This window comes from Trichomycterus rosablanca, chromosome 4 (genome assembly GCF_030014385.1).
Source record: "Trichomycterus rosablanca isolate fTriRos1 chromosome 4, fTriRos1.hap1, whole genome shotgun sequence".
NCBI lineage: Eukaryota > Metazoa > Chordata > Actinopteri > Siluriformes > Trichomycteridae > Trichomycterus > Trichomycterus rosablanca.
Genome location: NC_085991.1, coordinates 92,501 through 109,362, shown reverse-complemented (window position 1 = coordinate 109,362; position 16,862 = coordinate 92,501). Strand labels below are relative to the sequence as shown.

The window sequence follows — 16,862 nt, the reverse complement described above, 5'->3', positions numbered from 1 at the left end:
TGTTTGGGGTCATTATCATGCTGGAACACTGCCCTGCGACCCAGTTTCCGGAGGGAGGGGATCATGCTCTGCTTCAGTATTTCACAGTACATATTGGAGTTCATGTGTCCCTCAATGAAATGTAACTCCCCAACACCTGCTGCACTCATGCAGCCCCAGACCATGGCATTCCCACCACCATGCTTGACTGTAGGCATGACACACTTATCTTTGTACTCCTCACCTGATTGCCGCCACACATGCTTGAGACCATCTGAACCAAACAAATTCATCTTGGTCTCATCAGACCATAGGACATGGTTCCAGTAATCCATGTCCTTTGTTGACATGTCTTCAGCAAACTGTTTGCGGGCTTTCTTGTGTAGAGACTTCAGAAGAGGCTTCCTTCTGGGGTGACAGCCATGCAGACCAATTTGATGTAGTGTGCGGCGTATGGTCTGAGCACTGACAGGCTGACCCCCCACCTTTTCAATCTCTGCAGCAATGCTGACAGCACTCCTGCGCCTATCTTTCAAAGACAGCAGTTGCATGTGACGCTGAGCACGTGCACTCAGCTTCTTTGGACGACCAACGCGAGGTCTGTTCTGAGTGGACCCTGCTCTTTTAAAACGCTGGATGATCTTGGCCACTGTGCTGCAGCTCAGTTTCAGGGTGTTGGCAATCTTCTTGTAGCCTTGGCCATCTTCATGTAGCGCAACAATTCGTCTTTTAGGATCCTCAGAGAGTTCTTTGCCATGAGGTGCCATGTTGGAACTTTCAGTGACCAGTATGAGAGAGTGTGAGAGCTGTACTACTAAATTGAACACACCTGCTCCCTATGCACACCTGAGACCTAGTAACACTAACAAATCACATGACATTTTGGAGGGAAAATGACAAGCAGTGCTCAATTTGGACATTTAGGGGTGTAGTCTCTTAGGGGTGTACTCACTTTTGTTGCCGGTGGTTTAGACATTAATGGCTGTATATTGAGTTATTTTGAGGGAAGAATAAATTTACACTGTTATATAAGCTGCACACAGACTACTTTTCATTGTGTCAAAGTGTCATTTTGTCAGTGTTGTCCCATGAAAAGATATACTTAAATATCTGCAGAAATGTGAGGGGTGTACTCACTTTTGTGATACACTGTATACTAAATAAACTAAATATAAATATAGCCACTTGGCCTCAGTAGTACTTTAGAAAATTGCTTTCACCTCACACAGTCTGCCGCTTCTTTAAGAAATGCAGTGACTGTTATCAGTGAAAGGAGCAAAAGCCAACATCTGTCCCCACGACATGGGTGAGCTGCAGATGTGTGGAGGTACCACTGACACACAGTTTCATCTAACATCCATCCAGTCTTTTCATTTGTCCTCTTAGTGAATCCCTGAATGTTTTCTGTAAAGCTCCACTCGTCTCCACCTTTACAGTCTGAATCAAACAGCCTCACTTTCCACACAGATCCGGTCCTTCCTTTTCATCTAAATCAGACTCGTCGTCACTTTCCTGAATCACTCGTGTTTTTTCATACACTTCCAGTCTGTATTAGGTCTGTTATTAAACAGGAACCCTTTACAGAACTGGAACTATCGTGAGGAACTGCGAGGTGTTGAAGCTCAGTCCTTTTATGAAAGATGCAGTTGCAGTTGGTGAGAGTGACTGCAGTGTGCAGACTGTGAACAAACCCCAGCCACACCGCGTTCATGACCAGGTACGGAGGAACTGGGGTTCTGGACACTAGGATAAACAGAAGCAAGAGCAGGAATGTTCTCCAGGTGGACAGGAATGTAGAAACGCTCTCCTTCAGAAGCGCCGCCCGCTTCATTTCCACTGTGGGCAAGAGTCTGAAGCAGATCATGCCCACCACAATCAGCATCACCAGCCAGAAAACCTGCAGGCTCTGAGAGCCACCAGTAACATGGCATTTCTGCTCAGTCACATAATCACCATCCTCTGGATCTGGATCAGGTGCCTGAAACACGTAAATCACCGCCAGCATCAACATTAAAAGAACCGTAACAACGTACACCCGTTTCTGCACCCGACGGCTCCAGCGCCCACTCCAGTAGGAGTCCAGTCCAGCCAGGATGAAGACTGGCCACTGCAGGATGTCGTAAACAGAGCACGCCGCCTGTGTCAGGAGGCACACGTGGTACCGAGTGAGGTGAAGCTCCGCCAAATAAACGTCCTGCACCAGGAACAACAAAGTGAGGGTCAAGTGCAGAAATGTGTCCGCCAGCAACACGCCCACACAGAACACACCCACCAAACTCCAGGTCACATGACCCTTCTGCACCGCCAACACCACCCAGTTCAGCAACGACTTCAACCACAGCGCCGCCAGCAGGTTCGTCATAGACACTTCCATTGCTGTAACCACACACACACACACACACACACACACACACACATACACACACACACACACATACATATTATAATATACCCCAATATACTATAATAATATACACATATGTAACTTTGATTATTAACATTGCTAGAATTGAAGTAGCATTTAACTATTGTTAAAAGATAGTCTGTTGATGCATTAATCTGTGTTTTGCTGATTGGTTAAAGTGGTATCAGGTGACTGTTGTTAGACCTGTTGTTAGAGGCTTAGGTGTGAATTGAGGGGCAGGGCTAAGCTTAGTATAAAATTAAATCTCCGCTACAGACGGTACCATCTGTAGCGGCTGGTCTTCTCTATCACTAGGTTTTTTTTCTACTAATCTAAACTAACTTGGGTAAGTACTATCAGTCTCTGACATTGTTCAATCTATCAAACTTTCTTTCTCAGCATGTGCTACTCAAACATTCCTGTGCTTATATCTCACAGACCCTGCAGACATCAGAGGGCACATTATAGGAACAGCAACGCCAGCAACCTCATCTACCCCCAACTGTTGCAACAGTCTCAAACAGTGGTGGTAGGTGGGGTCTGGAACTGTCAATCAGCCATCCAGAAAGCTGACTTTATCTCAGCTTTTGCACTTTCTCACAGCCTTGACTTCCTGGCACTGACTGAGATGTGGCTCACCACCGAGAACTCGGCAACACCAGCAGCCTTATCCTCTGCCTACACCTTCTCTCATACACCGAGAGGATCTGGTAGGGGTGGTGGTACAGGTTTGCTCCTGACCAGGAAATGGCAATTCACTACTGTGAATGTTTCTCACCTTAACATTTCATCTTTTGAATTTCATGCTATTACTGTTACTTTTCCGATTACTCTTCATATCATTGTCATTTACAGACCACCTGGGGCACTGGGAGACTTCATAGAAGAGCTGGATGTTCTTCTGAGTTTCTTCCCTTCAGATGGAACTCCTCTAACTCTTCTTGGTGACTTTAATCTCCCTACAGACAAACTTCAGTCCTCATGTCTTCTTCCTCTTCTTTCATCTTTCGACCTCCTCTTTAATCACAGCCCTCCGACACACAAAGGAGGCAATCTTCTGGACCTTGTCTTCAGTCGTCCAACTTCTGTTCTGGACCTCACTGTCACCCCACTTCACCTCTCCGTCCATCACTTTGTGTCCTTCTCTCTCTGTCTCCCAACTCTTCCTACCTCCAACCACACTTTCACCCTTACAACACGCCCCAATCTTCACTCTTTATCTTCCTCCCTGTTGACCTCCACCATCCTAACTTCACTACCTAACCCTGACATGCTTGCTACCCTTCCACTCAACTCTGCAACTAATACTCTACTCTCTTCTCTTTCAACATCCCTCGATCAGCTCTGTCCTCCTACCCTCAAACGAGGAAAACCTTCTCACCCTGCTCTCCTTGGCTTTCAGATGCACTGCGCAGCAACAGAAGAGAATTAAGGGCAGCTGAGAGAAAGTGGAGGAAATCTAAGCTCAGTGGTGATCTCCACTCCTACCACGATCTGCTGTCCAGGTTCTCATCCAACGTGACTGCTGCAAAAACATCTTTTTACAAAGCCAAGCTTGAACAATCTTCTGCTGACCCACGTACGCTTCATGCTATCTTTTCCTCTCTTCTAAACCCTCCTCCTCCTCCCCCTTCTGCCTCTCTCACTGCTACTCACTCAGCTCGTTCCTCCTTCAGACACACAAGTCTCAGCTCGCATCTCAGCATGTCTGCGTGATATCTCACAATGGATGTCGGCTTATCATCTAAAACTTAATCCCAGCAAGACAGAGATGTTGCTCATTCCTGGAGATCAGTCTCCAACCCAGGACCTAGTCATTTCTCTGGATGACTCCCAGATCAGACCATCTGATAAGGTAAGAAGTCTTGGTGTTGTTCTTGATAACCAGCTGACATTCTCTCCTTATATAGCCAACATGACAAGAGCGTGTCGGTTCCTCCTGTACAACATCAGGAAGATTCGTCCAGTTCTCTCCAGGGAAGCTACTCAGATTCTGGTGCAATCACTTGTAATCTCACGGCTGGACTACTGCAAATCCCTTCTGGCTGGAGCTCCCATGTCCACTATTAAACCCTTACAGCTCATTCAAAATGCAGCTGCACGTCTGGTTTTTAACCAACCCAAACACTGCCACATCACCCCACTGCTGCGTTCTCTTCACTGACTTCCTGTAGCTGCACGCATTCAGTTTAAAACACTAACGCTCGCCTACAAAGCCAAAAAAGGACCAGCCCCAAGCTACCTTCGGGGTCTAATCAAACCCCACTCTGTACCACGCAACCTCCGAGCCTCTAGTCTCGCTCGACTTGAGCCTCCATCCAGGACTAAAGGAAGACAAGCATCAAGGCTCTTCTCTGTTCTAGCGCCCAAATGGTGGAATGAACTTCCTCTGTCTGTCCGAACATCTGAGTCTCTTGCTGTCTTTAAAAAACGATTAAAAACCTTCATCACCTTTTTACTAAACACTTAGGCTGACTTGTACTTACTTACTAACATTTTATTCCAATCTTTTCCATTTCAAAAAAAAAAAAAAAAAAAAAAAAAGGCCACTTTGGTTCTAACAGGTTTTAGCAGATTTGTGTTCTTCGACTGTTGTTTACCTAAACTTGAGAAATGAAATGTTCACTATAGAAGCACTTCTGTAAGTCGCTCTGGATAAGAGCGTCTGCTAAATGCTGAAAATGTAAATGTAAATATACTTTAATGTACTATAATTTACTGAAATCTACACTAATATACTCTTTTATACTCTTATATACACATATACATACCTCAATATACTCTTATACACTATAATATATTATAATATAATTATAATATAATTTTTAAAATACTTAAATACCCACATGATGCACCTGTAGGCAGCTCTCTAGATTGAAAGGGCAGTTCCTGGTTAAGCAAGGCTTTAATAGACTGACACACCCCATATCATGCGCACACACGCACACGCACACACACACACACACACACACACACACACACACAGGTTAATAATAAACAATGGAAATGGAAAAGATATGGAGCTGAGCAGGTTCCATTGTTTGTGTCGCTTTTATACATATTGATTTAAATGTTGAACAAAGGGCAGGTAGAAAACACATTACACACACACACACACACACACACACAAATGCACACATACACTGTACACTCACTTATTCACACACACACACACACACACACACACATATTATAAATTAAAATTGCGGGAACACACTTTACAGAAAAGAATCAGAGAAAATCCACTGTTACAGTGTGTGTGTATCAGTGTGTGTGTATCAGTGTGTGTATGTTACTGTGTGTGTATGTTACTGTGTGTGTATCACTGTATATTACTGTGTGTGTATCAGCATGTGTGTATGTCAGTGTGTGTGTATGTTACTGTGTGTGTATCAGTGTGTGTGTATCAGTGTGTGTGTATCAGTGTGTGTATGTTACTGTGTGTGTATCAGCATGTGTGTATGTCAGTGTGTGTGTTACTGTGTGTGTGTGTGTGTGTGTGTCTGTAAGTGTTAGTAGGTGAGTGTTTTGGGATGAAACAGGCTGATGTTCAGTACTCTGGTCAGATGTGATTCTTTAATGAAAAATGGAGATGGTTTCTCTGGACCAGTGAATCATTAAATGTGGAACTTACTTATCTGTGAGGACTGTTTACACATGTTGGAGCCACATGATGGTTTCTTTTATTTATGTATCACAGCTAAAGCACTTTAAGTGTTGATAAGGAATCATAAAGTACAACATTTAATCACTTTAAGGTTTTATTTAAATATTACTCACTTACTTGCTTACTGAAACTCGAGGAAAAGCAGCCCGTATTAGGAAGTGAAAGCAAACCTGCAGCCCTTAAAAAGAATTTAAGGATGTGTTAGGTTTTTCGGAACATAAAAACGTACATTTAATATGGGAAGTGTTCCGGCAAACACCCACGTGCTCCCTTTGTTCAAAATGGCGCCGGCCAGGCTCCCTCCCTGACTCCTACCGAGGGGGGGGGAGGCGGAGCCCTGGGCTTTTTAGCACATTTCATTGGCTCCAACAGCAGCGGCGGAGGAGGAGCCTAGACTAGTTTAAAAAGAACGGCGCGGACAGAGGCTCGATCTCTTTCTTGGGTGGTTGTGTGTCTAGACTGCAGGAGAAAGGAGCGCCGATCGGCCTAGCTCTGGCATATATTCACAGATCATTTTTACACTTAATAAAGTGTTTTAAAGAGTACTTTCTGGACTTCCCGACTGCTTTCTTCAGGACCTCTCGACAAAAGATTCATCCTAACAGATGCCAGAAATTTAAGTTGCCAGAAACCCTGAAGCTGTGTGGCACCTACACAACCTGCTGGGTTACTGTTCCTCCCAACAATAAAACTTCAGGTAAAAGATTTAGTCTGTCAAAAACAGGAAACTATGCTGACGACCGTATTTGCATCCTTAAACCAGTCAGACTTGCTTTGATTAATAAAGCTGTGGTTTGTACAGGCTGTTTGGGCTTTTTGTCCTCTTAATCTTCTACAGAAAAAACATATTTAGTAAATCCTTTAGTTTAATACATAACAGTCAGTTATTAACTTTAAAAGACACGAAGCCTGTATGGGGCGGAGGCCTGTGTGGGTCAAATTTGAAGTATTTAAATGAGGTATAAAAATATGGAACGATTTGCATGTGGTCATTCCTGGACATGTGGAGCAGAGATCGTGTGATGGCTGTTGAAGTTTAAAGGTTTAAAGAGTCTGAATAAAAATCAGCTCAATTATTATTTAATAACCCTAAAACAACCCCTAAATGCCCCACAAGCAGCTTAAAACCAGCCCAATGGTCCCCTGAAACAAAAATGGAACTGTTTGACCATAATGACCTTCATTATGTACAAAGGGAAAAGGGAGAGGAGGGCAAAAGAACAGAAACCCAACCCTAAAGCAGTAAAGCATGGCGGCGGCAGCATCATATTGTTGGGGTGTGTTGCTGCGGGAGGAACAGGTTTACAAGGAACTTATAACTCCAAGGATTAAAGTCGAGACTGCCGTGCCAACGATGCTGCTCCTGCCGGATGTGACGGGTCGGGAGTAACTGCACCAATAATGACAAGAACTCACTACAGACTTTATTGAAGACTAGACCGAATAACAACTCTATTATTATTTAATTATTTACTACCAGTTATAACTTTTAGTTCATTTAATTCTGTTTGTATGATTTGTGTAAATCCTATTTATTTAAAGTTTCATTCAGGCCACCCAAGAAGGATGGGCCCTGCTGAGTCTGGTTCCTCTCAAGGTTTCTTCCTGTAAAAAATCAGTCATGAAGCAGCAGTACACAGAACACCAATCCACAAGAGTGCGTGTTTGGCATGTTCTCATTTGACATGAAGTGGTTACGGAATGTTGTGTCTGGAAGTCTTCTATTGGTTTCTGCTGGTGTGTGCACAGCGCCCCCATGTGGATATAATATTTCATTCTGCACATCTGCGATCATCTCTGTTCCTAAAACACACAAAACTCACTCATCGACTAAACATGTAAAACTAAACCAGCACAGCAGCATTTCAACCAATCAGAACAACGTTTAAATAAAAAACTGAATCCCTGTAATAATTCATCCGCTCATGAGAGAGAAGAGAATGTGTGTGTGTAAGGGCAGCGATAACTCGGTGGTAAAGCTACTGGACTATTGATTGGAAGGTTGTTAGTTCGAGCCCTGTCTTCACCAAGTTTTCACTGCTGGGCCCCGGAGCGAGGCCCTTAACCCTCAATTACATGTCTTCACTCACATTTGTAAGTCACTGAATGAAAGCATCACACAGTGAAGTATGGTGGTGGGAGCATAATGACATGAAGCTGTTTCTCTTTAAACAACCCTGAAGCATCACACGACATCAAACATCAATGGAGTAAAAACATCTGGACAAATTAAAGAAGAATTTAATCTAATTAACAAAGAAACTAAATCTGGCCGTTTCTCCTGACCCGAGTCCCACTGAAAATGAAAGTGGATTTTAAAATTGTAAGTGTATCCAAAAAATTTAAAATGGGTAAAAAAACTGATCCTCATAAACATAATGGCCGGCAACGACTTCACACCGGAGTACGTAACGTTATCCATGTTAGTAATGTGAGGTGTCTAAATACTTGTTTAATTTCAAAAACATTTGCTAATGATAAAAAATACTTTTGTATTTTATTATTTGTATTCACAAGGTTTAAAGTGAAAAATATTTGTTCTCTCCTGGTGGCCTATTTATTTATTTTTAAACACATTTTTTACACTTCCTGGTTTCAGATCTTTTAATAACATGAAATGAGACCAGAAGATGACGAGGAAACACAGAACACAGTTTATAATTAAAATTTCATTTATTAAGTGAGAAAAGTTTTTTATAAGTTTATATCACAAAGTTAAAGAGTTGATTAACTGGTAACCAAACACTTCTGATAGGAGAGATCAGGTTTTCACATCCCTGTACAGGATTTCTGTCTCACTCTCTGTAGAACTGATTTAATTTAAACAGACTGGAGAGTTTTCAACACTTCCTGTATCTCAGGTATCAGTCAGGATTTAAGCACTCCAGAACCTTGATTTTTGAGTCATTAGAAGATGGACTTGTGCTTTAGATCATTGTGTTGCTGTATAAATTGTGCTTAAGCTTCAGACGGAACAGCCAGTCAAGAGGAGAATCTAGGGTTCCAAACATGTTCATATGTTATATATAATTTATATACAGGCCCCAAAGCAGGAAACCCCAACCTCACCACCATCACGTTTGATTGTAGGTAAGAGTTACTTTTTGTAGAATGCTTTGTTAGCTTTACACCAGATGTAACTGGACACACGACCTCTAACTGTCACTCGTCAGAACGTTGTCCTACAAGAGAAAAGTGAGACGAGCTTTGATGTTCCTCCAGGTCATTGATGCTTTTCATTATGCACTGGAACAATAAAATCACCCATAAAGACCTTACACGTTTATCTGAGTGAATAAAAGAAACGGCTATAATGTCCGAGTTTATTTATTGAAGTATTACAGTAAACAGAAATGTAATGTTATAAAAATCACAGATGTATTAAACTGTTCTTTTATTTCTTACTGGTATTGATGTGATTAATAGTTATTTACTGGGAATGTTTCATTTGTTTCAGTAAGAATAAGTCAGTTTACTGTAAGTGACCATTTGCTTTATATCAGAATATTAATGAATAAATATTTAATTTTATTACGTTTTTACATTTTACTTTAGCAATAAATCTGATAATCTGATGATATTGCACCTAAAATGTTTAGAGAATCAGAAATGAAGATTGCACACAGTGATAAGAATCTGGAGACTCTGGGGTCTGTTTTTTATTCTGATATCAGACGTGTTCTGTTCACATGAGCACAGATGAATGATTCACCTGCTGGAATCAGATATTGATCTGATGATGAGACGTCAGTGTGTGATATTTAATCAGATTGACGTGTTAACATTGTTCAGGACTTAAGTTCTTATCTGGTCCTGTGTGACTTTTTTTTTTAAAACTAATTATTACTATTTCTTTTTTATTTTATATTATTACAAGATGTCTGGCTTCAGAAATTAATAATAATAATAATTATAATCAGATTGTGTGGACTGCCATGAGGAATGTTCACTGTTTCTCAGTGCAGGTTTAGTTTGTGTGTGAGAGAGAGTCACAGTGTAACAGCAGCACAACATTAATATTAATAACAAATGAAATAAAATATTATTTACACAATGATAAATTATAAAATAGTTTTTTCCCAAAAGTGTGTGTGTGTGTGTGTGAGAGATCAGCAGGACTCGGTGTGTGTAACTGTGTGTGTGTGTGTGTGTGAGAGAGAGAGATCAGCAGGACTCGGTGTGTGTAACTGTGTGTGTGTGTGTGTGTGTGTGTGTGTGTGTGAGAGAGAGAGAGAGATCAGCAGGACTCGGTGTGTGTGTGTGTGTGTGTGTGTGAGAGAGAGAGAGAGATCAGCAGGACTCGGTGTGTGTGTGTGTGTGTGTGTGTGTGTGTGAGTGAGAGAGATCAGCAGGACTCTGTGTGTGTGTGTGTGTGTGTGTGTGTGTGTGTGTGTGTGTGTGTGTGAGTGAGAGAGATCAGCAGGACTCGGTGTGTGTGTGTGTGTGTGTGTGTGTGTGAGAGAGAGAGAGATCAGCAGGACTCGGTGTGTGTGTGTGTGTGTGTGTGTGTGTGAGGGAGAGAGAGATCAGCAGGACTCGGTGTGTGTGTGTGTGTGTGTGTGTGTGTGTGTGTGTGTGTGTGTGTGAGTGAGAGAGATCAGCAGGACTCGGTGTGTGTGTGTGTGTGTGTGTGTGTGAGAGAGAGAGAGATCAGCAGGACTCGGTGTGTGTGTGTGTGTGTGTGTGTGAGAGAGAGAGAGATCAGCAGGACTCGGTGTGTGTGTGTGTGTGTGTGTGTGTGTGTGTGTGAGAGAGAGAGAGATCAGCAGGACTCGGTGTGTGTGTGTGTGTGTGTGTGAGAGAGAGAGAGATCAGCAGGACTCGGTGTGTGTGTGTGTGTGTGTGTGTGTGTGTGTGAGAGAGAGAGAGATCAGCAGGACTCGGTGTGTGTGTGTGTGTGTGTGTGTGAGTGAGAGAGATCAGCAGGACTCGGTGTGTGTGTGTGTGTGTGTGTGTGTGTGTGTGTGTGTGTGAGAGAGAGAGATCAGCAGGACTCGGTGTGTGTGTGTGTGTGTGTGTGTGTGAGAGAGAGAGATCAGCAGGACTCGGTGTGTGTGTGTGTGTGTGTGAGAGAGAGAGAGATCAGCAGGACTCGGTGTGTGTGTGTGTGTGTGTGAGAGAGAGAGAGAGATCAGCAGGACTCGGTGTGTGTGTGTGTGTGTGTGTGAGAGAGAGAGAGATCAGCAGGACTCGGTGTGTGTGTGTGTGTGTGTGTGTGAGAGAGAGAGAGATCAGCAGGACTCGGTGTGTGTGTGTGTGTGTGTGAGAGAGAGAGAGATCAGCAGGACTCGGTGTGTGTGTGTGTGTGTGTGAGAGAGAGAGAGATCAGCAGGACTCGGTGTGTGTGTGTGTGTGTGTGTGTGTGTGTGAGAGAGAGAGAGATCAGCAGGACTCAGTGTGTGTGTGTGTGTGTGTGTGTGTGAGTGAGAGAGATCAGCAGGACTCGGTGTGTGTGTGTGTGTGTGTGTGTGTGTGTGTGAGAGAGATCAGCAGGACTCGGTGTGTGTGTGTGTGTGTGTGTGAGAGAGAGAGAGATCAGCAGGACTCGGTGTGTGTGTGTGTGTGTGTGTGTGAGAGAGAGAGAGATCAGCAGGACTCGGTGTGTGTGTGTGTGTGTGTGAGAGAGAGAGAGATCAGCAGGACTCGGTGTGTGTGTGTGTGTGTGTGAGAGAGAGAGAGATCAGCAGGACTCGGTGTGTGTGTGTGTGTGTGTGTGTGTGTGTGAGAGAGAGAGAGATCAGCAGGACTCAGTGTGTGTGTGTGTGTGTGTGTGTGTGAGTGAGAGAGATCAGCAGGACTCGGTGTGTGTGTGTGTGTGTGTGTGTGTGAGAGAGAGTGAGATCAGCAGGACTCGGTGTGTGTGTGTGTGTGAGAGAGAGAGAGATCAGCAGGACTCGGTGTGTGTGTGTGTGTGTGTGAGAGAGAGAGAGAGATCAGCAGGACTCGGTGTGTGTGTGTGTGTGTGTGTGTGTGTGAGAGAGAGAGAGATCAGCAGGACTCAGTGTGTGTGTGTGTGTGTGTGTGTGAGAGAGAGTGAGATCAGCAGGACTCGGTGTGTGTGTGTGTGTGAGAGAGAGAGAGATCAGCAGGACTCGGTGTGTGTGTGTGTGTGTGTGAGAGAGAGAGAGAGATCAGCAGGACTCGGTGTGTGTGTGTGTGTGTGTGTGTGTGTGAGAGAGAGAGAGATCAGCAGGACTCAGTGTGTGTGTGTGTGTGTGTGTGTGTGTGTGAGTGAGAGAGATCAGCAGGACTCGGTGTGTGTGTGTGTGTGTGTGTGAGAGAGAGAGAGATCAGCAGGACTCAGTGTGTGTGTGTGTGTGTGTGTGTGTGTGTGTGTGTGAGTGAGAGAGATCAGCAGGACTCGGTGTGTGTGTGTGTGTGTGTGTGTGTGTGTGAGAGAGAGTGAGATCAGCAGGACTCGGTGTGTGTGTGTGTGTGAGAGAGAGAGAGATCAGCAGGACTCGGTGTGTGTGTGTGTGTGTGTGTGTGAGTGAGAGAGATCAGCAGGACTCGGTGTGTGTGTGTGTGTGTGTGTGAGAGAGAGAGAGATCAGCAGGACTCGGTGTGTGTGTGTGTGTGTGTGTGTGTGTGTGTGTGTGTGTGTGTGTGAGTGAGAGAGATCAGCAGGACTCGGTGTGTGTGTGTGTGTGTGTGTGTGAGAGAGAGAGAGATCAGCAGGACTCGGTGTGTGTGTGTGTGTGTGTGTGTGTGAGAGAGAGAGATCAGCAGGACTCGGTGTGTGTGTGTGTGTGTGTGTGTGTGTGTGTGAGTGAGAGAGATCAGCAGGACTCGGTGTGTGTGTGTGTGTGTGTGTGTGTGTGTGTGTGAGTGAGAGAGATCAGCAGGACTCGGTGTGTGTGTGTGTGTGTGTGTGTGTGTGTGAGTGAGAGAGATCAGCAGGACTCGGTGTGTGTGTGTGTGAGTGAGAGAGATCAGCAGGACTCGGTGTGTGTGTGTGTGTGTGTGTGCGTGAGTGAGAGAGATCAGCAGGACTCGGTGTGTGTGTGTGTGTGTGTGTGTGTGTGAGAGAGAGATCAGCAGGACTCGGTGTGTGTGTGTGTGTGTGTGTGTGTGTGAGAGAGAGATCAGCAGGACTCGGTGTGTGTGTGTGTGTGTGTGTGTGTGTGTGAGTGAGAGAGATCAGCAGGACTCGGTGTGTGTGTGTGTGTGTGTGTGTGTGTGTGTGTGTGTGTGTGTGTGTGAGAGAGAGAGAGATCAGCAGGACTCGGTGTGTGTGTGTGTGTGAGAGAGAGAGAGATCAGCAGGACTCGTGTGTGTGTGTGTGTGTGTGTGTGTGTGTGTGTGTGTGTGTGTGAGAGAGATCAGCAGGACTCGGTGTGTGTGTGTGTGTGTGTGTGTGAGTGAGAGAGATCAGCAGGACTCGGTGTGTGTGTGTGTGTGTGTGTGTGTGTGTGTGTGTGTGTGTGTGTGAGTGAGAGAGATCAGCAGGACTCGGTGTGTGTGTGTGTGTGTGTGTGTGTGTGTGTGTGTGTGTGAGAGAGAGAGAGATCAGCAGGACTCGGTGTGTGTGTGTGTGTGTGTGTGTGTGTGTGAGTGAGAGAGATCAGCAGGACTCGGTGTGTGTGTGTGTGTGTGTGTGTGTGTGTGAGTGAGAGAGATCAGCAGGACTCGGTGTGTGTGTGTGTGTGTGTGTGTGTGTGTGTGTGTGTGAGAGAGAGAGAGATCAGCAGGACTCGGTGTGTGTGTGTGTGTGTGTGTGTGTGTGTGTGTGTGTGTGTGAGTGAGAGAGATCAGCAGGACTCGGTGTGTGTGTGTGTGTGTGTGTGTGTGTGTGTGTGTGTGAGAGAGATCAGCAGGACTCGGTGTGTGTGTGTGTGTGTGTGTGTGTGTGTGTGTGTGTGTGTGTGTGTGTGTGTGAGAGAGATCAGCAGGACTCGGTGTGTGTGTGTGTGTGTGTGTGTGTGAGAGAGAGAGAGATCAGCAGGACTCGGTGTGTGTGTGTGTGTGTGTGTGTGTGTGTGTGTGTGTGTGTGTGTGTGAGTGAGAGAGAGATCAGCAGGACTCGGTGTGTGTAACTGTGTGTGTGTGTGTGTGTGTGGGTGCTAGTGACTGTGTGTTCTGTCTTTCAGCGCTCTCATTGGTGGAGCTGATGAAGCGAGGATTGTGATTGGATGGAGTGCTGATATCAGGACTGTGATTGGTTGATCTGTAGATGAAGCTGAGAGATAATCAGCTGCAGTTCCTGATGGGCGTGTCTCTCTCTTCTCAGTTCCTCCTGCAGTTCCTGTCTCTCTGTCTCAGCCTGATCCAGTCTCACTCGCAGGTCCTTCAGCTGGGAGGAACAGAGAGACAGTTTAACTCAAGATTCGGCCAAAACATCATCTACTGATAGAGAAGTCCTCATGATTTCATATTAATACTCATTAATAATAATAATAATAATTTCTTCTGTACTGAATTTAGTTTAAATAACTCTACAAGTTACAAAAATATGTAATAAATCAAATTAATTTAAAACCAAATGAATGTCAAATGAATAATGTGTTTACTGCAGCTGTTATTAATATTATCTGTAGTGCTGATTTGTCGTTTGCTGCTACTGATCACAGTAACAGATTTAATCAAAACACTTTCCACAGGCTGTAAGCAAGCACAGATGTTTTTATAAGCTAGATGCTTCAGCAATTAAAGTCCTGTTTTATAAGCTTATGTGGTTTAATAGCTGCGCTGTTGTTGCTCTAAGAGGTTTCCAGTTCACAAGGAAGGTTTAGCAGATCAAGTAGGAACATAAAAAAAACTGACTGTTAATGAAATAACAATGTCACCCCGTCAGCACCAGTGTTTGTCTGCATGCTTGTTTGCTTGAGTTTAGGTGTGGCTCAAATCAGTATTCAGAAGGACTGTCCACATTCTTTTGATGGTGTACAGGTAAAGAGTGTGTACCTGTTTGGTGTAACCCTCCTCTGTATGTATGCAGGTACAGTTTTGGTGTTGGAACTGTTCCAGTCTCTGCTCCAGCTTCCTGTGTTCCTGCTGAACACCTCTCAGTTTCTGAGCATGCTCAGTGTGCATCACCTCCAGCTCATTCTGTAGCTCACCATGCTCTCTGGATAATCTTCTCAACTCCTTCTCATCACCATCACCATCACGGACCTTCTGCAGCTCCTTCGCATTAAGACACAGAGTTGTGAGAGTTAGATGAGGAGTGAGACAGGTAGAGTGAGCAGAAGACCAGAACACTGCATCAGGTGTGTGTTACTGACCGTCTCCAGCTGCAGGTGTGTGTGTGTGTGTGTGCGGGTGTGTGTGTTACTGACCGTCTCCAGCTGCAGGTGTGTGTGTGTGTGTGCGGGGGTGTGTGTTACTGACCGTCTCCAGCTGCAGGTGTGTGTGTGCGGGGGTGTGTGTTACTGACCGTCTCCAGCTGCAGGTGTGTGTGTGTGTGTGTGCGGGGGTGTGTGTTACTGACCATCTCCAGCTGCAGGTGTGTGTGTGTGTGTGTGCGGGGGTGTGTGTTACTGACCATCTCCAGCTGCAGGTGTGTGTGTGTGTGTGCAGGTGTGTGTGTTACTGACCATCTCCAGCTGCAGGTGTGTGTGTGTGTGTGCGGGGGTGTGTGTTACTGACCGTCTCCAGCTGCAGGTGTGTGTGTGTGTGTGCGGGGGTGTGTGTTACTGACCGTCTCCAGCTGCAGGTGTGTGTGTGTGTGTGCGGGTGTGTGTGTTACTGACCGTCTCCAGCTGCAGGTGTGTGTGTGTGTGTGCAGGTGTGTGTGTTACTGACCATCTCCAGCTGCAGGTGTGTGTGTGTGTGTGCGGGTGTGTGTGTTACTGACCGTCTCCAGCTGCAGGTGTGTGTGTGTGTGTGCGGGGGTGTGTGTTACTGACCGTCTCCAGCTGCAGGTGTGTGTGTGCGGGGGTGTGTGTTACTGACCGTCTCCAGCTGCAGGTGTGTGTGTGTGTGTGTGCGGGGGTGTGTGTTACTGACCATCTCCAGCTGCAGGTGTGTGTGTGTGTGTGCAGGTGTGTGTGTTACTGACCATCTCCAGCTGCAGATGTGTGTGTGTGTGTGCGGGTGTGTGTGTTACTTACCGTCTCCAGTTGCAGGTGTGTGTGTGTGTGTGTGTGTGTGTGTGTGTGCGGGTGTGTGTGTTACTTACCGTCTCCAGTTGCAGGTGTGTGTGTGTGTGTGTGTGTGTGTGTGTGTGTGTGCGGGTGTGTGTGTTACTTACCGTCTCCAGTTGCAGGTGTGTGTGTAGAGTCATGCTGAGCTGCTCCTGCTGTGTGTTGTACATGTGAACCATCTCCAGAAGCAGCTGTTTCTTATCGTCCTCCTCCTTTATTCCCGTTTCTGTGGTGATGCCCGTGGGTGGAGGGTGGCAGTGTTCATGTGCTTCATCACCATGGTAAGATTTAGTTTCCTTGACAATAGTTGAGGGGGTGACATGGAGATCTAGGGGGTGAGAAAGAAAGAGAGAGAGTGAGTGGGAAGGGTGAGAAAGAAAGGAGGTGAAATCACTGGGGTCTCAAGAAACAAAAGTGGGCGTGTCTCAGTGTTTGGTGTGATTGGTTAGAACCTGCAGTGAAGTACCAGGGTAAATTTGTGTCAGTAGTTCAGTACAGTGAGGTTCTCTTCTAAGACTTTACCTTTCACATCAGGTTTATTTTTAATATTCATCAGAGGAAACGTTTTATAGCTCGTTTATTCATTTACTGATTCTGCTGAATCAAGCTACTGCAGACACACTTTATAATTTACATTAATTTTAATAGTAAATACTAAAATTACATTAAAAAAAATAATGACCTGCCTTCAATCTACAATAAAAGTGGAAAAAACTTTATTAACCGT

General features: G+C 45.0%; 2 protein-coding genes across 3 annotated transcripts in view; both read right to left on the bottom strand.

The window, feature by feature from the left end:
- Nucleotides 1–1,510: 1,510 nt before the first annotated feature.
- gpr160 (G protein-coupled receptor 160) lies at nucleotides 1,511–2,353 on the bottom strand. The gene has a single exon (XM_062992817.1). It carries the CDS (start codon nucleotides 2,351–2,353, stop codon nucleotides 1,511–1,513), a length of 843 nt encoding a protein of 280 aa, XP_062848887.1.
- Nucleotides 2,354–13,379: 11,026 nt separating this feature from the next.
- skila (SKI-like proto-oncogene a) overlaps nucleotides 13,380–16,862 on the bottom strand; it is a 26,034-nt gene continuing 22,551 nt past the window's right edge. Inside the window, exons 6-8 of one of the 2 annotated variants that reach the window (XM_062993677.1) lie at nucleotides 16,243–16,463; nucleotides 14,955–15,176; nucleotides 13,380–14,343 (exon numbers count right to left, since the gene is read on the bottom strand). In XM_062993677.1, the coding sequence (XP_062849747.1) occupies nucleotides 14,197–14,343; nucleotides 14,955–15,176; nucleotides 16,243–16,463 (590 nt within the window). In that variant the 3' untranslated portion in view covers nucleotides 13,380–14,196. The remainder of the gene's footprint in view (nucleotides 14,344–14,954; nucleotides 15,177–16,242; nucleotides 16,464–16,862) is intronic. The other variant, XM_062993679.1, reaches the window with a different exon arrangement.

What these genes read in the sequence shown, in the direction of transcription:
- gpr160 (XM_062992817.1), bottom strand. Translation starts at nt 2,353, where the DNA reads ATGGAAGTGTCTATGACGAACCTGCTGGCGGCGCTGTGGTTGAAGTCG.